Source organism: Amborella trichopoda, chromosome 1, assembly GCF_054954075.1.
Source record: "Amborella trichopoda isolate Santa Cruz 75 chromosome 1, AtrichopodaSantaCruz75HAP2 v2.0, whole genome shotgun sequence".
Classification (NCBI taxonomy): domain Eukaryota; kingdom Viridiplantae; phylum Streptophyta; class Magnoliopsida; order Amborellales; family Amborellaceae; genus Amborella; species Amborella trichopoda.
The window spans coordinates 55,293,553-55,316,825 of NC_142336.1; the positions used below are offsets into that span (position 1 = coordinate 55,293,553).

The 23,273-nt window shown below is 34.0% G+C and overlaps 1 protein-coding gene across 1 annotated transcript; it reads left to right on the forward strand.

Annotated features, from left to right (window-relative positions):
* Positions 1–7,445: 7,445 nt before the first annotated feature.
* LOC18440872 (phenylacetaldehyde reductase) lies at positions 7,446–15,402 on the forward strand. Its single transcript, XM_006851009.4, has 6 exons — positions 7,446–7,616; positions 8,868–9,037; positions 10,063–10,254; positions 13,050–13,212; positions 14,372–14,558; positions 15,052–15,402. Exons 1-6 carry the CDS (start codon positions 7,505–7,507, stop codon positions 15,188–15,190), a joined length of 963 nt encoding a protein of 320 aa, XP_006851072.2. The 5' UTR covers positions 7,446–7,504; the 3' UTR covers positions 15,191–15,402.
* The last annotated feature ends 7,871 nt before the right edge of the window (positions 15,403–23,273 follow it).

The following is a 23,273-nucleotide window of genomic DNA, read 5'->3' on the forward strand; positions in this document are numbered from 1 at the left end:
CGATATGGTCATGTCTACTAATTACATGCATAAAGTATCAATGTGAATGTTTTGGGCAATCATAGGGTTTTGGTGTGTCAACGATCATAAATATGAAGATAAATTCAAAATATAAAACTTTATTTTTTATTTTTTTATTTTTTGACCAATATGCGGTTTATATAAGGGCTACAACTTTAAACAATCAAAGTAAGGTGCACCTTCAAATAGTGTGAAAGATGTTGGGAAATCTTTGTGATGACCTAAAATTTATTTTCATTTTTAATTATAAAATTTATAAGTTCAAAAAATAGTGTAGATCGAGCAGATCTATAAACACTTGAAAATCTTGAAGGTTGACGGTTCTAAAAATATTTTACAAGATGGACTATTTTTAATACTTAAAATTCATTTTTTCTCATGTCTATATGTCTTGATGTTGAAATCCATTTGAGGAGGTTGAGCATCAAAAACAACCTCTTCTAATAAATTTTTGATATGCGCCCTAATTTAATTCTTTAGGGCTCACCCTTTTATAAACTTTTTTCTTAAAATAATGAACGACCTGGTTGATCCTTATATAAACTCATGGTATTGGTCTATTCCCACTTTTTTTATTTTTTAATTATTATTTTTCCTTGATTCCCATTTGATCCAAATTGGCTCAATTGATGACTAATTCTGCCTTCTCATATGTTTTTGAAACACAGCTTAAGAGAATTTATTTTTATAATTTAGATTCTTTTTTTTCATTACAAATTCATAATCATGATGATCGAGATTATTAATTTAAAAATTTTATATTTTAGCTCCATAATCCATGCCCAACGTGGATTTTTGGAAGGGTACCCGTTTGAACAGATCCTTAAAAAAAATGCCACAGGAAGGTGATACTTTTTTTTAGAAGAACTTGCTACTGTGCGTGTGCAGCATATGCTCCCGCAAGAGTATGGTGTAAAATAACTCCCTCAGGGTAGAATAGCTACCTATGAAAATCTTCCTTTTCTAGTGGAAGTTTTGAGATCCATCTAAATATGACTAAATGATTATTATCAAAGAAAATTAGTTGGATTATGACTTCTTGAACATCTATATTTTCCCTCCAGATATTGAACACTTAGTACACAATCTTAGAATGTCACTATTTTAAGACATATAGAGAGTAAAATTTAAATCTTTTTTCGTTTGAGGTCAATCCTTGGGTACAGATTACGACCCCAAATTTGGTATCTAAAAAATATTGCCAGTGTCATTTTTCCCGAGGGAGTAAACAGACAATATAGTCCCGTGAGGATTGGAAATCCTTTTGCCTTGCTATTTTGGCATTCATAGGATCGTCTTATTGTGAAGGGTCAGGTTTGTATAAGGAGTCAACTTAAGTAAGGTGTACCTCAAAACTATGCCGAAAATGTAATTTTAGTGATGCAAAACTTTGCAATGATATGAAAATCTACTGATGTCCCCGATTAAGAAATTTAGAGTACCAGAAATTATGACGATCAAGCAAATCTATCAATATTTGAAAATCTTTAAAATTGACAGTCTAAATAATGTGATGGATAATGAACTATTTTTAAAACTACAAATCCATTTTTTTCCATAACTATGAATCACGATGCCAAAATAATCAATTTGAAGGCTTTCCAGATAAAAAAAGACCTTCTCTAGTGGGTTATATAAATGCAGCTTACTCGTACAGTATAAAGTTGACATCTTATATAGACTTTTTCCATTGTGAAGACAAAAGGTGAGCTTGATTGCTCAACTTGCACGTGTTATTGAATACCACATACTAGAGAGAGATCCACATCCCCGTCTTTCGAGGGACTGGAAGTCGCCCGTTATGTTATTATAGTTGGAAATGGTGTGACCTTTATCATTTAAGACGTGTTTGTTTTGAGAGCGATTGGATCGTGGTGGCCCAGTTAAAGGTCTTGGCCTTCATTTTTATTAGCACTGTCAAAAAATTGATTCTTTTCAAAGCAAGTAGGGGATCCATCCAAAAAAGAAGAGACCCATATTCCATCAATCCCACTCCTATATTTGAAAAAATTGATTCTTTTCAAAGCAGGTAGGGGATCCACCCAAAAAAACGAGACCCATATTCCGTCAATCCCACTCCCATATTTGCTGCACGCTGTGGATGCGGTAAAATGAATGCGTGATGTTCCAGGTTTAAAAACAAGGAAAAATTACTAAAAATCATCTAAAATGAGCTTTTTAGACTTTCTACCCCTATCTTAATATTTTTTTACTCTTTTTTTATCAATTTTCTTTACTATAAAACTCCCAACACAAAAAGAGAGGAGTTAAAACATTTTTACCCCGTTTTGACCTTTACCCGTTACAGCTCCCGTTAACCCATTTACTTGTTTTCCTCACAAACCATGGTTTTTACCCCTTCCTCTATTTTCCTCACGCTGACGGTTTCTTCCTCGGGGCTCACGGCCTCTTCCTCATTCTCACGACTTTCTCCTTCACCACCACGGCTTCTTCTTCACAGTTTTTTTTATTTTCTTTGGCTTCTTTCTTACCTCTTCTTCTCACCGGATTTTCCTCTCCATTAGCTTCCTCACGGTTTTTCCTCTCTACGAATTTCTTTCTCTCCATTGGCTTCTTCACACTAATCGAATATCTCTGTAGGCAAAATAAATCAAGGAAATTACAACCCAATATAGAAGTATTCTCTTTGTAAGCAAAATAAATCAAGGAAATTCCAACCCAATATAGAAGTATTCTAGAGAGAGGGGAGAGGAGAGAGAGTGTATCTCTATGTGTTTGAAACAGATAGAGGGAGATTTTGCAAAATATAGAGGTATTCCAGATAGAGAGAAAGAGAGAGGGATAGATATTTCGCACAATAAAGTACTCTAGAGAGAGAGAAACATGGAGATTCTGCACAATAGAAGTATTTTAGAGAGAGAGATTTCACACAGTACAGATGTTTTCTAGAGAGAGAAAGCAGGTTGTTTGGTGAAAGAAAACCAGTATTTATAGCAAACAAAGAATGAAGGAACAAACCAAAAACTTGGAGCATTTTTGGGGGATCCGGCATTTTTTGAGCGCACTCCGGAGTTCATAGTCCGCCATTTATGAAACCCGATCCAGCAAAACTAAAACTCACTCCGGCAGTTTTTGAAAGCACTCTAGAGATTATTAGTTCACTGTAAAAAATCAGTCCGACACCTGTAAAAAGCACTCCGGCAAAATTAAAAATCACTTCGGCGTTTCTTGAATCCACTCCGGAGATTGATTCACTATTAATAGGCAGTTCGGAATCTAGAAAACGCGCACCGGCAAAACTAAGAAGCACTCCAGCATTTTTGGAATGCACTCCGGAGAATGTTTGTTGTTAAATAAGCACTTCGACATCTGTAAAATGCACTCCAGCAACATTAGAAAGCACTCCATCATTTGCTGAAAGCACTCTGGAGATTAGTTCACTGTAAAAAAGCAGTCCGACATCTGTAAAAAGCACTCCTGCAAAACTAAAAGGCACTTCAACTTTTCATGAATTCACTCCGGAGATTGATTCACTGTTAATAGCCAGTTTGAAATCTAAAGAACACGCACCGGCAAAACTAATAAGCACTTCGGCGATATGTTTCCTGGATACACAGGCACTTCAGCCTGGTGTTTTAGATATTCGATCCGGCATACTGTTTTCTCATAAGCACTCCGACGAATAATAACCACGGTCCGGTGTTAATGGAAATTGGGATCCGTTCGTAGGATTTGATCGCACGTTCAAGGTACGTGAAGGTGTATTTTTAGCAAAAAAAAAAAGCCTTTTTTAGTTGGGCCCGGGGGGGTTGTTTAGTAAGAAAAGTTGGTTTAAAAAGCATTTTAGTAATTTTCCCAAGAAACAACGTCAAACAAGAGAAGCCCCTTATATATTTTATGGAACTGCCCCCTCTTCCACAATCAAACACGCCGTTAAGGGCTTGTTTATGTAGGAATTTTTTTTTTAAAATTGTTTCATGTGACAAGGACCGCATTTCTACATTTATGGTCCTCGAGGTACAAAGAATCCATATTTAAAGATGGATGCAAATAGGTGATCCATATAAAAAAAAAAATTGAAGCTCACTATCCGAATGTTCTCTAAATGGAATTATTATTTTCAAATTTCAAATTTTATTTATTTTTTCATATTTATGATCTCCATGTTAGAGATTACATGTCTTTAAAATTAAATAAAAAAATCCATCTCAAAAATAAATTTTTAAGAGGTGGTTCATTTCTACATAGAAACCGTGTCCTCTTTTTTTTTTTTTGCCGAGTTTTTAAAATTTATGTAGTTCTCCAAATTCATTTTTTTTCTTTATGTTGCCCTTTTTTCAATAGAAATCTTGATTTCCTATTGCCCTTTGTCTCCAAATCCCAGACCCTAAAACAGTAGATTTCCTATTGCCCTTTGTCTCCAAATCCCAGACCCTAAAACAGTAGAGAAACCCGTATCGTCTCTCGTATATGAGTTCCTCTTTCCCCTCCTCTCTCCAATCCCTATTTTGACCTCCTGTTCCCCGATTCAAAGACCTTCACGTTGTTTCTCTTGAAATTGTTTATCCTTAATAAATTTGTCCTCCTAGTGTTTCTCACAATGTTTCAAAACCTAGATTGGTTGGGTGGATGTCCACCCCCACATATCTGTATTGGATTGTCACATTGTAAATCCAAATATGTCTGAATTAGCAATCCAGAAAAATATTGAAAAAATCACAAAATCAAAAAACTAAAATAGAGATTTATGGGTGGATTTAGGGAGGGATCTTAAAAGAATCAGGTAAGCTTAAAAAAAAAAAAAAACTTATTCCTTGTTCCTTTTTTTTTTGGTTTTTTATGTTTAGGGAGGAATATCAATACCTTCTCAAAACCTGTTTGGTCCTGACCAATCTCCAATCCAAATAAGTGGGTTTTAAATACTAATTTCTCTTTAAACATTCTGCATTATAGTTGTCGCCCACATAATAAGTGGCCCATGATATAGGGAAACGCTCGTGAGCTCATATTCAAATGCAACCCCCTTCCAAGAAAAAGTATTTTAGGATAGATTTAAGATCTGGGAAGCATCGTAAGTCCCTCTAGATCCAATTTTATTAATTATTATGCAGCTCAGAATAATTGTTGATCTCATGATCTTCGATAATTTTGGTACAGTGATGAACTGTCCTCAAACAAAGTTTGAAATAGTATCGTCTTATATTCAAAATTATTTATTTCCACATCCTTGTCAAAGTTCAAAATCCGCAACTAAGATGGAACTATAGAGGAGAGTGTATTTCAATAGGTGCATTGGTGAAACACCAAAAAAAATCCTCTCTTAAAAAGATGTGGTATTTGGATGGGGCTTTTAATGCAGCCATGAATTGTGACCGCTTTGTACGAAAGATAAATAGTATTATTATATATATATTTTATAATAAAACAACATAGTTATACAAAAGGGATTAAATTATCTTAAAAAACCTTAAGATGATTCAAAATAACCCACTTACCACTGCATGTTTCGTTTTTAAGTTTCATTTACTGTATAGTTATGTTCTCAAAGATTTGTTCAAAAAATTGAAATATCTAGGATATTTTGGTAAATTGGCCCATTTAGATCGCTCAAGCCAAATTACAATAATATGCATAGTTGTTCAAAGCAACTAGGGCATTTTCTTCATTTAGCAATACCTAAACAATCAAGGGTATCATCATAATTTAACTAACGGTGTTTTTATCATTCAAACAGTCTTGTGTTAATATCGGGTGATTATCATGACTTGCCTCCGGTCACTTGAGCCAAATTATCAAAATACCTCTAATTGTTCAAGATTCCTAATGCGATGCATAAATAATTGTGAATATCTTAATAAATTTCTTGAAGCAGTACTTTTATTTAATAGAAGGTGTGAACAAAAATGAAATCTTTGTGCTATTTTAAAGAAAATATGCAAAGAGAACATTTATTTTCAATACAATGATAATGAATTTAATGTGTCCTTACGTTCAAAACATATAGGGTACAGTTGGCATACGGATGTATCTGTAGGTGTAGAGGTAAGGTGCACCTTCAAATTTTATCATGGTATATAATTTTGATGTAAAATGTTCTTAGGATTATCTCAAAATCTATTTTTATATCTAATTATTAAATTTTAAATTTAAATTTTTTTTTAAAATCAAGTAAATCTATAAACATATGAAAATATTGAAAGTAGACAGTGTAGATAATATGCTGTAAGATGCACTATTTCTCAGATTTAAAATATTTTTATTTTTCATGGTCATACATCTCGATGTCGAGACGATCAATGAAAGGGTTTTCCAACATTAAATCTACCTTATCCGATGGATTTTTGAGGTGCATCCTAGTTCTACATTGTAAGGTTGCATCCTTATATAAACTTTTTCCAAACATATAATAATACCTATTGTGCTAAATGGTAAAGGACTATAAAATGAAAAGTGGTCTATGACTTGAGGGATGCATTTCTACATTCGCATCTCCCTTCGTATCAAACATCCCACTGATCTGAAGTTATGTCCCTCATAAAAGAATAGAATCTAACGGTTAAAAAAAAATTTCTTAAAAATTATCTTTTTTAGCTTTAAATTTATTTTATTTTTATATATGAGATTGTATACAATAAGACTATCGACCTTTAGCACAAAGATGTCACAATAACCTTTACTTATAACCATCCGATGTAAAATTTTATACTTTGGATTTGTCACAAAATTCAAAAAATTTTATTTTAAACTTTGAGCTTGATCAATGAAATAAATGCATCTACTTAATTTTCACATCTAGTAGTCAATATTAATTGTGACCATCCTGTGTCAAAGATGAATAGTCTCATTGTATAGTTTTCCTTTACAAATTAATATTCTCCATGTTAGAGACTATATACATGTAAAAAATTAGGTCTAAATTCCATGTAGAAAATAGATTGAATAAAAGGGCTACATATCTACATCTGAGTTCTAGGACTCATAGAAACCTTGTCTTTCTCAAAATCTATTTTTCACTGCATTTTTTTATTTTATCTAGTTTACTATAAATAAAATTTTCATAAAATTTAGATTATTTTATATAAAAGTCATTCTTCAATGCTTATGGGTGAAAATGAACAATGTTTTCGTCCACCCATATGCTCAGTGCGGTTCGATTATTTTCAAACTATAATGATTAAAAGACCAGCAACATACCTACTATGTTCATGGCGGTATTTTTTAACGTAAAAATACGAACGACCACCGCGACTTCTATAGATCGATGACCATTTCTAAAAAAAAACAGCTGGCAAGGCGAAATGCCATTCCATTTTGCGTGTAAACGTTTTTAAGAGTTTTCGAATTTATATATATATATTTTAAAAACCGCCGACCGGCACACGAGAGAGAGAGAGAGAGAGAGGCGATAGGAGCTGCAGTTCAACTCGTCAATAAAGCGGTAGAGAGAACGAAAAAAAAAGCTCGTTCTCCGTTGTGTCCTGATTCCGCTAGAGCTAGAGAGAAAAAGTTAGAGAGAGTGAGGATGAGCGGGAAGGTAGTGTGTGTAACTGGAGCTTCAGGCTTCATTGCCTCATGGCTCGTCAAGCTCCTTTTACAGAGGGGTTACACCGTTCAAGCCACTGTTCGCGATATCAGTTAACCATCTTTCTCCTTTTGCCTCTCTTTTTTTTCTTGGTCCAAGGATATCTATTTCTCTGGAGGATGAGAGAGAAATATAAAACTAAGGAGTCAAAAGCGAACTGTGAATGGAATTGACTTTGATGTACTGAATGAATGAAATCACGATAATATCTTTTACCATTCAAATTTTCGGAATTTGCTGGCTTTAATCTGAATGAAATAAGCAAATCAAGGTTTGATCTATAGAGACGGGGTTTCAGAGACATCAATAATCTAATTTTATTCGTATATGATCGTATGATCATTTGTCTCTTCATTTGTTTATTTGATGATTTGGTATATATCTAAATTGTTACTATCTCATTTCTAATTTTTATCCTCATATTGACGTTATGGATATCTTGATTTCGGACAATGAAAGAAGAAAACTCAGGAGTCAACGGTTAACTGGGTGTCAAATTGAATTTAGTTTATCAAATAAATAAAATGGCGATCTAGTTTTGCTAGTGTGAACTTTTTGGTGGTTCTTTTAATTAGTCTAAATTCTTATTTGGTCATATGATGTATACGTTTTCATATTTATCAATAATTTTGTGGTTGCTGTGTAAACTATAACTTGCGTTGAGGTTATATCTCTTGAAGCTTGTCCAGATAAGGTTATCCAGTTTGGACTAGGAATTGATCCCTAACTGACACAGTGGTAGAATATATGATGTCACATGAAGGATGTTTTAATTACATACCAATGAACTTGAAAATACATTATTAGAATTGTTTCATGAAGTTAAAAGTCTTCTATTTTTTGTGGTTTAAAGTTGTTTCTTAAATTGAGAACATTGTACTTTACAATCATTTGTTGGTTAACTTAGGTGAATTTCTTAGATCTGACTTGATATTGACGTGTTCTCTTGAGAAACTTTTTCTCAAAAATGGTTGGGATGGTTGTTTTGTTTCTAGAACCTTAATGTGATTGTCTGTTTGATTTTGGTGTGGTAAGTATAGTCCGTTGGATTTCCTTAAATCATAGTTAAGTTTTTGGGTAAATTATGTAGTAGTTGATGGAATTCAACTCGCAAACCACTGATCAAATGATTTATATTGCATTTCTTCCTTGGTGTGGCAAGTGATTCAAAAGTTATATATTGACGCTGTCCAGTGTCTTATTATTTACATTGTTTTTTATTGGTTGTCACTTGCATATAATTTTTACGCATGCATTCGAATTGTGGAATTGTAGTCGATGTTTTCATGTCATGGTATGGCAGATGACCCAAAGAAGACCAAACACTTACTCGAACTCGAAGGAGCCAATGAACGGCTTAAACTGTACAATGCTGACAACCTGAAAGATGGATCCTTTGATGCAGCAATGGATGGATGTGCTGGTGTTTTTCATACAGCATCACCATTTTTTTTTTCAAGCAAGGACCCTCAGGTTGTTCCTAAATTATTTGCATTTGGTTACTAATGTTATCATACGTTAAGAACTTGATTTAGACGCTTGAGGTGTCCTGTTTCTTGATACTTACCAACTTTCGTATCTTTGGGAGTAAATTATTTTTTTCTAAATTTCCCTTGTAATCAATTTTGTTGTCTGATGGGTTTTAGAATGAGAGCAGGTTGTGCTTTTAATTGAAATGCTATAATTCCTAATAATGTTCGAGGTTTTTGCAAAGTTAAGATTGGCTTTCTTGATTTGAATTTGTGATCAATTTAAAACACCATCATCAAGGCCATTTTGACATGTTTTAAAGATTGCATTCTTTTGAGTTTCATTGCATCACGTTAGTGATTTGCTTAGCTTGGGTTTTGCCTTTGCATATAGCGGGTTATTTGCCAATTCTTCGGCAATTCCTAAGGAAATGATCTATTCTCCCGATTCTACATCCATGGCGTATTTCTGGTGGTTAAGATTACCAACAATATGCAGAAAAAGTCTATTAAATCAATCACGCATATGACATATTCTATTGTACAAGCATTTCCTCAAAAGTACAGAATACCATGTGTTCTCTTTAGGTGGTTGATTTAAGTCAATACCATAGTGTGTGTGCCTCCATGACAGAAATAGGACAATGCGCAGGGCCATATGGTTAGTTTGGTTCATGTTGTCGCATACATAGCTTCGTATGATCATGATATTTCTATGAGTTAATTTGTGTAGTTCAACTAATGTTCCTAAATGTGATACTTTACATAAGTATCTCAATCCCATTTTATTGTACACATCATTCTTTTGGGGTATCTACAATGCTATGATATTGATTGGTTGTATTGGAACTGGTATCCAAGGTGCTACTCTTGTGGATACTAGATAGCAAGAAGCCGTCAAAATTCAAGTTGATCTTTCTAGAACTCCTATAATAACCATCTAAAATTTTTGCTTAATGCTATATGATTATATCTTGGGTTTTTTTATTTGCTTATATCTAATGGATTTTGTTTGATTGGATGTACCAGACTGAACTGATTGATCCAGCTGTGAAGGGAACTCTTAATGTTCTTGCATCTTGTTCCAAAACATCATCTGTTAAAAGGGTGGTTTTGACATCCTCCGTAGCAGCCGTAGTTTATAATAGAAATCCCCGAACACCTGATGTTGTTGTTGATGAGACCTGGTTTTCTGATCCAGCATTTTGCAAAGAAGTACAGGTTTGTATTTCTGTTTTGGTTTTCTCTTTGGGTTTTATCCCTTCATTCCATCTATGTTTACAAAAAATGATGCTTAAGATAATGGAATGCTATAAATTGACTTCAAATTTTGTCTTAGAATGAATCATGGACCTGTATGCTTTTGTTAGAAGGCTGTCTGCAGTCAATATCGAAGGGCCAAATATCTTGATGTCTCAGATTATCTTGTTGTGCTATGGAAACATTGAAGTACAATTTGAATAAACTGTTCCTGTTATATGTTGTATGAAATATGGTTATGCTGTGAATATTGGTAGACGAATGGTTCAATAGTAGAGTGCATATGGTTCTTATTTATTGGTGGATGGAGATGCCCTAGTTGAAAAGCTGAAGGTCTCCTATTTGACCAAAAGTTCAATTGGAGTTTTGCCTGACCAAACGTATATCTAGGACTATATAACGTGAGCAAATGTCTGTTAAATGCCTTCGATTCGACGTGCCGTTAACAGTTAACCATTCTGGGGTTGCATGCTAAGTCCTAGGATACTACAGGCAACTCTTTGCTCCTTCCTGCACATCGAGCAGGGGGGGGGCAGCAGTGGGGAATCTTGGACAATGGGCGTTTAAAGGGAAGGGACAGGAAGGGAAGATCATTCCTGTCCCCTTTCTTATCACAAGGGTGTTAATTTTGATTAATGAAAAGCAGACCCTCCAAGACACTCTAACTAGCAGAACTAGTATATATATATATATATATATATATATATATATATATATATATATATATATATATATATATGGGTGCGGTTTGTATAAGGTTGCAACCTTAAACAATCCAATTAAGGTGCACCTCCAACTTTTATCCTAACATGTAATTTTGGTGTAAAAATTCTTAGGATTACCTTTAAATCTATTTTCATATCTAATTAGAAAATTTAAACTCCAAAAATGGTTAAAATCAAGTAGATCTGTAAACATATGAAAATCTTGAAAATGGACGGTCTAGATTATGTGTTGCAAGATGTACTATTTTTGGGACTCAAAATTTTTTTTTTTAATATTCATACATCTTGTTGTCAAGATGATCAATTGGAGAGTTTTTAAACATTAAAACAACCTTTCCGATAGATTTTTTAGGCGCATCTATGATTCTACATTTAAGGTTGCAACCTTATATAAACTTTTCCCTATATATATATATATATATATATATATGAAATGATTTCATGTGACTGTGTTATTGTAATATAATGAAACCTCACTTTTAGCAAACCACGTTTGTGGTATTTGTATAGCCCCAAAAATTGCACACATCCTCTCTTCATCCTAATAATCAATCCAAAAAAAATAAAATTCATTTTTTTACCTTAGATATGGTCAAAATGAGCCCCCCCCAACAATGAATCTAAACCATTCATTTGGTGAATTTCAAGATCTAGGCTTTTATGAACTCAAAATCCTTTTTCTCTTTTACTTTGTTCATCTAATTATAATAAAACTATCTAAAAAATTTAGAAATAGAAAAAAGCTTTTTAAGGCCTAGATCCAAGCATCTTACCAAAATGGACGGCGTATGTTAATTGGGCTAAAAAATACCTTATAAAGTGTGTTTTCGAATTCTTCCTTTTGTTGATTGTGCATTGAAATGAAAAGCATGTATATTTAAAAATTGGCGTCAAACAAATGACCCTAACATGGTGTTTTAGGATTGTTTCATTATATTACTATACAACTGTTGCATAAAATGAATATGTTTACACTTATTTGAAGTGCAAAACCACACTTCATATAAGCTAGCAACACCTACTTCATCATTCATGTGACTTTAATGTTGGATGGTATGGTATACCAAAGATGGCAGGACTATTGGTAGCTCTAGTTACGGTAAAAGATTTCACAATTATTTCATGAACTTCCCTTTTTATAACACTTGATACACCTTCAAAGCTTTGTCTACCATGATTTCAAATTATCATTATGAGGACTTTCCCTTTCTTAGTCATTTCCTGCTCATTCAAGAGCATATGCATAACAATTGAAGTGATGAGAACAAAAAGATCAATCGAAGACAAAGAGGACACTTGTCATTTCCTGCTCATTCAAGAGCATATGCATAACAATTGAAGTGATGAGAACAAAAAGATCAATCGATGACAAAGAGGAGACTTGTATGAAGATCAGTTAGCACAAATGGTCATACTGCTATGGGTGGGGCGCCCCTCTCAAAATTTTAGGTTTTCTGCAAAACAATTATGAGAATAATGTCTACTAAAATTCTTCTTATGTTATTTAACTTTTGGACTTAGGGGTATTCATCAAGAAGAAAGGGGCATTACAGTTTCTAACTGCAGCACAAGGTGACTGGCACTTGTTGCAGTTGCTCCCAAAATTTTATAAGAATGGTTTTTACAGAAATACGCTCCTTCGTCCTATTTTTTAAGGTTTCAACTAAGAAAGGATATTCATCATAAAAAGGGGACTGGCGTAGTTTTCAAGTGACAACAAGAGTAAAAAAAATTGGAGGTTTTGTGTATCTCACTATCTATCTATCCATTTATCTATCTGTGTACACACACACACGCACAGGCACCTCTATGCACACATGCTTGAGTGCATGTTGTGCTTGGCTGCCTTCTAGTGTTGTTTTCCAAGTAGTTGTACTTCAATTTTTTTTTGTTGTTATCTCTATTTCAGTTGCATTTTATCTTTTCAATGTGGTTTCTGGTTGTTTAGATGTTGTGCATTCTTGATTATATTTCTAATGATCTGAGTGTGTTACCTTATTTTTTGGAAGTATGTTTCGTTTCTTCTGGCAGAACTGGTATGTATTATCAAAAACCTTGGCTGAGGAGGCTGCATGGGATTTTGCCAAGGAGAAGGGGATTGACTTGGTGACGATAAATCCAGCAATGGTTATTGGTCCTCTTCTTCAACCAATGTTGAACACAAGTTGTGCTGCCATTCTAGATCTTGTAAATGGTAAGCCTGGCCCTTAGCGGTGAATCTTTTGTATAAGGAAGTATGGGAATAAGTTCTTGAGATTGCGTTTCTCTTTACTATGTGTAATCTGACGCATAAATTTGAGGCAGGTATTGGACTGTAGTCCCCAGGGGATAGAATGGATTGATTATTACCTGATCGATTCTTGGTTTGATGCGCTGTAAAAGAACAGAACAGAAAAGATTAAAATAGAAAAATTTATTGCCCATGTTCTAACATTTTATACCTCTCTCTCCACTTTCTGGAATTGCATGACAGTGAAATTATTTTGTTGAACAACATGAAGCATTCTATTTATGAAAAGAAAAGGCATGAGGCATTTTGCATTGTGGTGAGGCAGGTTCAAGGGGCTTTAGAGTGAAAGCATGAAATTTTTTATTCAAGTACTAGGAGACTGTCGTAAATAGTAATAATAATGTGTAGAAAAGACGCAGGAGAGCAGATACTTTCTATTGCTTCCCGATATAAATGTGAGGCCAGGTATTGTAATGACATAACAGTGTATTTTAGCAGAAAGAGCCATCAAACCGATTGAGAAGCTATGAGTTTTGATTAGCTTTAGGAAGCTGTCCTTGATACTAACTTTGAGGCTTATCCATTGGCAGTATGTTCTTCCTATAATGTTCAATCTTGTTGTTCTGTTTCATTTTCAAATGAGTGAAGTGCAAAGTTTTCAGTTTTCATGAAGGATCGAATGTGTTGTCCTTGTATTGGTTAGTAGAAGCTAACCATAAATATCTAAGAGTCCTTTTGAAGCAATACTTAAAGACTTTGGCTTAGTGTTAGACGTCCTGGTTTGGGTGAGGGAGGTCAAGGGTTTGAACCCTTGAAGTTTGTCCCAAAAAGCTTAAGCAAGCTGACCTACCTTTAGAATTGTGGCTTGTGCTTGAATGGTTAATATGTGACTATTGCAATAAAACATACTGATTTTTCCTACTGCTGAACTACCTAAAACATGAAAGTTATGTTTTGGATTGGAAAAGAAGAATTATATTCTACTTAGGGGATTGGAGAAGAGTGCAAAGAGTAGATTTGAAGTGAATGTTGTGTTCAAAGCAATGTACTGTAGTCGCAAATGACACTAAGTTGTCATGCAGCTCTAGAAGTTTTCATTTTCATTTTCTGTTTTCTGATGCAGGGAGTCCTACGTATACGAATGGAACTTTTGGATGGGTAAATGTCAAAGATGTTGCAGAGGCCCATATTCTTGCATATGAGGTTCCATCAGCAAGTGGGAGATATTGTTTGGTTGAGAGAGTGGTGCACTTTTCAGAGCTTGTGAAGCTGTTGCATGACCTGTACCCAGAATATCCAGTCCCTCAAAAGTAAGCTCTCTCCCACTAGAACCTAATAAGTCCAATCTTTTGCTATTAGATTCATTTTACTCTCTACAAAGCACTCCACAGATTGTTTCCGTTTGTGGATTTTCTTAGTAACTACTCATGAACCCTGAAGTTTGTTCATTTGTATATGCATGTGGAAAATGCAAATGGGTTTCCAATAAAAGAGAAAATGCCTGCTGCTTAGTATCTCATACAAAAATTTTCACACAGGAAGTTACAGCTTTGGTTAGAAATTACTGCATACTTGTGAGTTCTGCTGTTCATGCTCTTACTCTTTTGTCTCTTTGGAGGCATCAGATAAAACTGGAACACTACAGCGAAGTCTAACATAGCCCCTACAAGAAACATTCCATGCTATAATTTCATGAATTCTGATTCAGAGCTGCGCATGTTTCAGTGGCTTTTAGTGGCATCACTACCAGTTTGTGTTAATTATCTCAGCAAATGGATAATGTGGTTTGTTTCTAATTGGCAGGTGTGTAGATGAGAATCCCTTCCCTCCAAAATTTCAGGTATCGAAGAAGAAAACACAGACCTTGGGAGTCAACTTTACTCCTTTAGAGGTCAGCCTCAAGGAGACAGTAGAGAGCCTGAAGGAGAAGAAGTTTTTCTAAGCTGAAACATTGAAATGCATTCATACGAGTGAGTATAGAATGGTCCTTGTCACCTTCCTCTGGAGACTTTCTTTCCTTTATTCCTTGATATGAAAAACATGTGTAAGGAGGTTGTTCTCAAGACCGTATGCCATGAACATAGTATACGTAAATGGTTTCGGACATGCACAGTATATGGCCTTTTGGGCTTATGAAGTTGTTTGAAAGTACTATACCAGTGGCTTAGGTGCCCGTAGGTAGGTGGCAGGTAGTTGCTTGATTTCTCTACCTTTGCATGTGGTTCAAGTACTCAGTTACAGGTATTATAGTCTCTAGCTTGATATTGAGCTTTGAGACCATAAGTTTGGGGGGTTTCTCAAACCTAAAATTGGTCTTCCCAATAGGTTTGGGGGGTTTCTGAAACCTAAAATTGGTCTCCCTCTTCCTTGGGGATTCACTGTTTCCTTGGATTCATCCTTTTTCGCCAGGATATTAGTGATGAGCGCCGCGCCCATCAATTCTTTAAGGTAAGGTATTTACAAAAGGAAAAAGTTTTTATAAGGTTGGCAATTTTATAATATTAATGCAAGTGCACCTCAAAAAGGCTGCCGTTTGTATAGAGCCGAGATTCTAAACAATCAAATTAGAGCCCACCTTCAAATAGAGTCGAGAAATATGGTTTCTTGGAAAGTTTTGTGATAGCTTTAAATTATATTTTCATCTTTCGTTATAAAATTTAAAGCTTGCGAGTCACTCATGCTATTACAATATAAGTCCGACCACTTGAAAATTGACGGTCTTAAAATGCGCTACAAAATGCACGATTTTCAAAATTTGAAATTCATTTTTTTTCTAATGTCCATGCAACTTGATACCGAGATGATCAATTTAATGATATTTGGGCATCAAAACAATCTCATCTAGTGAAAGTTTTGAGGTAGGCTCTAATTTGATTGTTTAGAGCCTAGGTTCTATATAAACTTTTTCCCCCAAAACATCAATATAAGGAGTATATAGTTGGAAAATCTTCTAATTGATCATCTTGACTTTGAGGCATATGTCTATGAAGAAAAAAAAGAATTTCAAATGTTACAAATTATGCATCTTGTAACAAGTTGGTGGAATCGGATTTTTAAGATTTTTAAATGTCTACCGATATGTTTGAATTCTATTAATTTTAAATTTCATAATTAAGGTTGAACATCGACTTCTAAGCCATGGTAATGTTTTTGATATCAAAGTTACGTCTTTTGACAAAATTTAAGAATGCATTTTACTTGTGTGGTATAAGGTGACCTCACCCTTTAGAAAATGAAAGTGCATCAAATTAAAGAACGGTGGGGTTTTTGGTGAGTAAGCCGATACTGAATGGCAGTCTCCTTTCAATTCCATCTTGGGGATGGATTTTGTACTAAAATTTCGTAGGTTCATAATGCTGATGAAAAAAATGAATTTTGAAAAATATGGACTACCTCGATTCTGAGGTCTTTGGTCATTGTTTATTTTAAACAGTGTTTTAAAACTGGGGAGGTAGATTGTTTACCCTCACATCTGTATCGGATTTGTGACTTGACGTGGGTATAGACCTGGATTAATAAATGGAAAAAAAAAGGGTTTATGGGGCACGATTTAGAAGGACCTAAAAAAAAAAAGATAAACTTCTTTAAAAAAAGAGAATATATATATATATATATATATATATATATATATATATATATTTATTTATTTATTTATTTATTTATTCTGTACAAGGAGACCATTTATTGGGTACGGTTTGTATAGAGTCTAGACTCTAAACAATCAAATTAGAGCTTACCTTCAAATAGTATCGAGAAATGTGGTTTCAGTGCTAGAAATCTTTGTGAACCTTAAAATATATTTTCATCTTTATTTATAAAGTTTAAAGTTTCAAAAATAATGTAGATCGACAGATATTTGATTGTTTGGGGCCTCGGCTCTATGTAAACTTTTCCCTTTATCTTTTTGTGGACACCCCATTCTTGGTTGAAGAAATTCTAGGAAGCTAAGACCTTGGAAAACTTTGAACCTAAACCATTCCTAGACCAACCCCTAACCAAAACCCTGAAATTCGCCTCACCGAGAACCCATCTTTTCGCCTAAAACTAGACTAGGGACCATTCTATTGTTGTACGCCCTAGGACCACTATTCTCCATACACCATAGCCCATCCCATGCACCACAGAAGTTAATGAACTCCCACATTTAGAACCTAATTAAATTAGTTCAATCATCTTAGTCCACTAAACCCCCTTAAACCTCCCTAAATAAGCATTTAAGCATCCTTGAAACTTCCAATTTAGACCTAAGCTCCATTAAAACCCACCTAAATGGCCTAAACCTACCTAAAACTTACCTAAACTAACCTATGGTTGGGCCACATCTTTAATCCTAGGTCAAACCCAATTAAAACCATAACCCCCCCTAAACCTTAATTTGACCCACCTTTATGACTTTTGAAACCCTCAATTTAAACATATTACTACCACCCAAACATACCTAAAACGACTCATTTACAAATTGAAAACGTCCCAATAGACATAACAAGGCAAGTGGCACGAAACTGCCAAAATTGTGGGGTCCACCTTGTCTGCGTAATACCTATTTACGTATGCGTAATATTGTATTTCACAAGAGATCTACGACCCAGATTGAGTTGCTACTTGCAAGAGCTGTTATCTAGGTCCTAGCCTATAAATGTAGACCTTCACCTACAGTATAGGTGCCCCAGATTTTAAGGAATTAGGCAAAGCCTTGCCATTTTACACACTAAACCCTAGATCCTTAGAAACCCTGAGTCCAAGATCAATAATTTCCCCTCTCACAGATCCCTGAGCCTACTTTGAACCTCTGAAACCTTATCTTAAGCCAAAAATACTCCCTAGCCAATCAAATCAAAGACTCTCGGTTACACTCATAGACCCTAGACTTTTCCTTAGACCCTATCCTTGATACTCAATTCAAGTCTATGTTTGCACCCACTCGATCTTAACAATGTTCAATTCCAGCTGGCGAACTCTAAGAGACGAAAGAGGTCGGCACACAATCTTAGATTTGAGCCAGACCACCAACTCCAGGTGTCGGGTTTGTGGGCCTTGTTTCAAGTAAGTTCATTGATTTTTCTTTTATTTAGATTTGGGAAAATTTTATATAGAGCTGAGGCTCTAAACAATCAAATTTGAGCATACCTCAAAAGTTTACTTGAAGAGGTTGTTTTGATGCCCAAATATCTTCAAATAGATCATCTCGACATCAAGATGTATGGACATGGGAAAAAAATGGATTTCAAGTTTTGGAAATAGTGTATTTTGTAATGCATTTTTATTTCAAGATTTTCAAGTTTTCATAGATATGTTGATCTACCCTATTTTTGAAGCTTTGAACTTTATAAATAAATATAAAAATGTATTTTAAGGCTCACAAAGATTTCCAATAGTAAAACCACATTTCTCGACACTATTTGAAGGTAGGCTCTAATTTGATTGTTTAGAGCCTAGGCTCTATATAAACCGCACCTTTTAGATTTTCATTTTGCATATTTAGTATAGTTTAGCCCTAGTTCCCTATTTCAAAACCATTTTCTAAATATCTCCCATTCTTTGCTTTCGAATTTCGAAACTTCTTCTTGTTTTCGAACTTTTGGCTTCATTGTCCCATAAGCTAGTAACTGCCGGTGGTTTGTGAGAGAGAGCGGTCCTTCGGCCTACCTCCCTCTCAAACCATAATTTGATGGAACTCCAATCTCTACCTCTGATTAACTCTGTTCCCGTTCAAAGGTGCTTGGCGTCGCGGTCGAAGAGCTGTGCCCCGCCTTGTCGCCCTTGGGCGTTGTTGTGAACACTTTTGTACATGAAAATCACAATCATTCTTATTCCAAAATTGATTCGGTTCACCAATCATGAGTTTTGCACTATTTTTTAAGATCCATAATTTTGGATCGTAAGTGGAAATCATCTAGAGTTGCTTGGATGTGTTTCATTTCCTAAATTCATACCTAGGTGCCACCCATGGGATAAGCCTCCCCTCAAAAGGTGGCGTGCTACCTAAGATAGGGACTTATGGACCCCACCTTCTAGAATATGGTAGGCCCACGTGCACAATGCGCCCTATAAAATTTTATATGTATTAAAAATAATAAGATAAATTTTAGAATATTATTTGAATATGTAAATCATTAAAATCAATATATTTAATTTTATAAATCTAAATATTATAAATAAAATATCCAGGAGTTTATAAAAATTCAAATAATAATTCTAAAACAATATCTATCATAAAAGAAACATAATTAAATTAATTTGACGGGAAAAGGATCCATATGGTCAAAGAATCAAATCAATAATGGGACACTCCACCTTCAACTGTGGACTACAGACTACACTTGCTTTATCATGTCGACCCAGCGTTACTCATGACCCACAATCCAAGCAAGGGCTCATTAGTGGGTCACCAAAGTGTGGCTGATGAGCCAAATGATCGCAATCCCAATCTGTGGATTTCAAGTTCTCCCCTAGAGACGAGTCAATGTCACCTAGACCTGATGCGACCACAGCTCTATGGCGCATAGGAGTATCTCTCACGCATGCACGCGCTTTACCCTAAAAGGTAACTTGCTCGCTTTCTCGAACGGTTTTTCAATATCCATGTTGTGTGATGATACATGGATGAGGCTTTGGCCCCCGTCTCCGTAGACCACCATCACACAGTCTCTCGGCTCTCTCATCCAGGCATACTTTGACCTCATCAAGGGATAACTCACTAGAACCCTCCTCAGTTTATTATCTATGCCCAGGCAATATAAGTTTTTCCCAACTGACTGGCCTAGACTGTCAAGCACAGTCCGGTATCTGCAAACCCTGTTGCATGGTATGGTCTATGAGGGACCACACTGTCACTAAGTCCATGATCCACTGTATCAAATGTCTGTTTACAATCACTCATAAGGCCTTTAAAGGCCACATAAACCCAACAAATATTTAGTTTTAAATATTTGTATTTATAATATCACGTCAGAAATAAAATCATAAAATTTATTTCTTCTATTTTAATTTTTTTGTAATCCATGAATAATGATAATATACATTTTTTTGGGCAGTTCAACAGCAGAAAGACATTCTAAATCAAAAATAAAAAAAATTATAAAACAATTTCAAAAAAATAATTCTTAAAAATTTTCTATCAAATATTTTCTTGAACACAAATAGAAATAAGAACATCACACAATCGATAACTCAAAATACATGCAGAGTATGTACCCTTTGCTAGTTCAAAGTAAAGAAGAAAGATTCCATTTCTCAAGTAGCCAATGAATCAAAATTAAGAGAATCATGTTGTTTTTTATAACATATATTCAGAGATGATTTTCCTCAGAGACAGATACAGAAAGATAATGCATTATTTTGACCCTTAAGAGAAGGTCAAAGTAATTGTAAGATGGTATCATTGTAAATTGTTTTGGAGGGCTAGACAAGAAGCAAATTACAGAAGCAGTCTCTCATTTGGCTTGGAAATAAAAAATAAGGAGGCTAACACGAATATTAAATGGAAAGAGTTTATATAAGGTTGCAATCTTAAAATGTAGAATTAATGGTGCTCATAAAAAATTCATTATAAAAAGTTGTTTGGATGCTGGAAATTTTTCTAATTAATCATTTTGACATTAAGATATATGAATATAAAAAGAAAAAACGATTTCGAATCCGCGAAATAGTGTATTTTGTAACACATTATCTAGACTGTCTATTTTCAAGATTTTCATATGTTTATAGATCTACTTGATTTGGACTATTTTTAGAGTTTAAAATTTTATAATTAAATATAAAAATAAATTCTCAATCCATCTTAAAAAATTTTAGTATCAAAGTTACATTTGTAATAAATTTTAGAGGTGTGTCTTAATTGGAAGCCACACCCATATTAAATACCTAGGTTAGGTAAATGATTTTTTTTGTTTTTTTGGAAAGCTGTTAGGTAAATGACTGTAAGTTGAAGATTCCAAAAAGAAAATTATTCGATATGGGCTAGACTACATTTCTACATTATGCGGTCGAAAGGTATAAAGCATCCATCTTAAAGATAGATACAAATAAGGGGTCTATTTAAGAATAATTATGAATAATTGTAACTAACGGTCCAAATGTTTCTTTATATAATTTATTTTGATTTTTAATTTTTAATTATTATTTTTTTCATGTTCATGATCTCTGTATTAAAAATTATAATGGGATTGTATACAATGAGACCATTTACTTTTGGTACGGGAGGCTACAATTACTTATAACCATCCGATGTGAAATATGATAACTTGGGTACATCATAAAGTTCGAAAAAATTTCTTTTGAACTTTGAGCTTGATTAATAAAATAAATGCAATCACCTAATTTTACATCCAATGGTCAAAATTAATTATGACTACCTTGTTACCGAAGGTAAATCTTCTCATTATATATTTTTTCATTATATATTTTTTAAAAATTAAAATCAAATTATATTTAAAAAATATATTTATTACTAAGCTTGCATTTCAACGATATGCCGGCCGGCTGCATAGAAACAGTGTCCTCCCAAAAATGGATCCGAAAGTGTTCCATGACCTTTTTGCACCTGCTCCCAACCGTTTTTTATTAAACATAGAAAGGGATTGATTTGTGTGCAAAGTATTGTCTAATGAGCATTTTGGGTCGTTGTAAAAAGGAACGGTATTCCGTCCACTATCAAGGTTGTATTTATTTATTTTAGAGTAGTGATCTTAGGAGACCCTTCCACATTTTGGGTAGAACTTTAGAAGATCATTATTAAATTTGATACAGATATCTAAAAAAATTCTCATACAAATGTGGGATTTGACTTTTCTTGAGATTTCTACCAAATTTAATGGTGATCCTTTGAAGTCCTACACATGCGTGTAGGAAGGTCTCATCGGATCATTACTCTTCATCTTTTATTTTTTATTTAAAAATATTATTATGAATTTTGAGCTATAGATTTATTTTTATAAAGATGATTAAATAAAAATAATTAATTAATATTTTAAATAAAAATGATCAAAATATTTAAAATAAAAAATTTAAATTAATATTATTTTTAAATAAAATAAAAATAAAATTCATTATTGACCCTTGGATGAGCCTAGTTCAATCTGAACCATTGTACACCTTTTAAGCGTCCACAGCATGTGGAAGCAATACTAACCGAGTAAAATTAGAAGGGCATTTTTTTCATTTCTAAATGAGGAACTCCTAGGAGTGCTATATTTTTTTTTTTGTTTATCACTTGTTAGTTTTAATTTTTAACTTTTAAACAAACTTCATGGTTTAATAAATTTGAAAAACGCAATGCATAGCTATCTCTGGTTACTCAGATCTTCAACCCATCATATATATGTTTGGTGGTAAGGAGCTAATTTTTTTTTCTCTTTTTTGAATGTTAAGTTGAATGCTATTTTCGCATTCATATTTTTGGGTATATTTGGATTTCTTCAGCAGTCCCTTTTAGTCTTTGGATAAGATTTGGTCCAGGAGATCATTCTCTCTAGCGATGGGATTTTTAGGGGTTCTCCTCTTGGGTAAACGTCTTAGATTTTTCGTGCTTAGTTTGTATAAGCTTCATCTGAAAGCTTGCTCTCACTACGGTTCTTGAATTTTTTTTCATTTTTATAGTTTTATTTGGGGGTTGTTCCTTTGTTTTTTTTTTAAAAAATTATATAATAACTCAATCTTATAATATAAAAGTAAGGTTAAGATATGTAATATAGATGTAAGGTGCACATCAATATGTAATATAGATGTAAGGCCCACATCAAAGACCCGAATTGGCTATTTTTATGTTTAATTATAAAATTTTGAATTTTAAAAAATGGTTCAAATCAAATAGATTTATAAATACATGAAATTTTTGAAAATAGACTGTTCGAATGATGGGTTGCAAGATACTCTATATCTCGGATTGAGAAATGTATGATGTCGAGATAATCAATTTGGATTTTTCTACATCAAAACAACTTTTTATGATGGGTCGTTTAATTCCACAACATAAGGTTGCAACCTCATATAAACTTTTTCCATACTTTATTAGTTTATTCAATTAG

Excerpts from the sequence above, each read along its gene's own strand:
- LOC18440872 (XM_006851009.4), top strand. The coding sequence starts at position 7,505 with ATGAGCGGGAAGGTAGTGTGTGTAACTGGAGCTTCAGGCTTCATTGCC. Across the intron at positions 10,255-13,049 it reads CATTTTGCAAAGAAGTACAG|AACTGGTATGTATTATCAAA; the intron begins GTTTGTATTTCT and ends TTCTTCTGGCAG. Across the intron at positions 14,559-15,051 it reads GAATATCCAGTCCCTCAAAA|GTGTGTAGATGAGAATCCCT; the intron begins GTAAGCTCTCTC and ends TCTAATTGGCAG.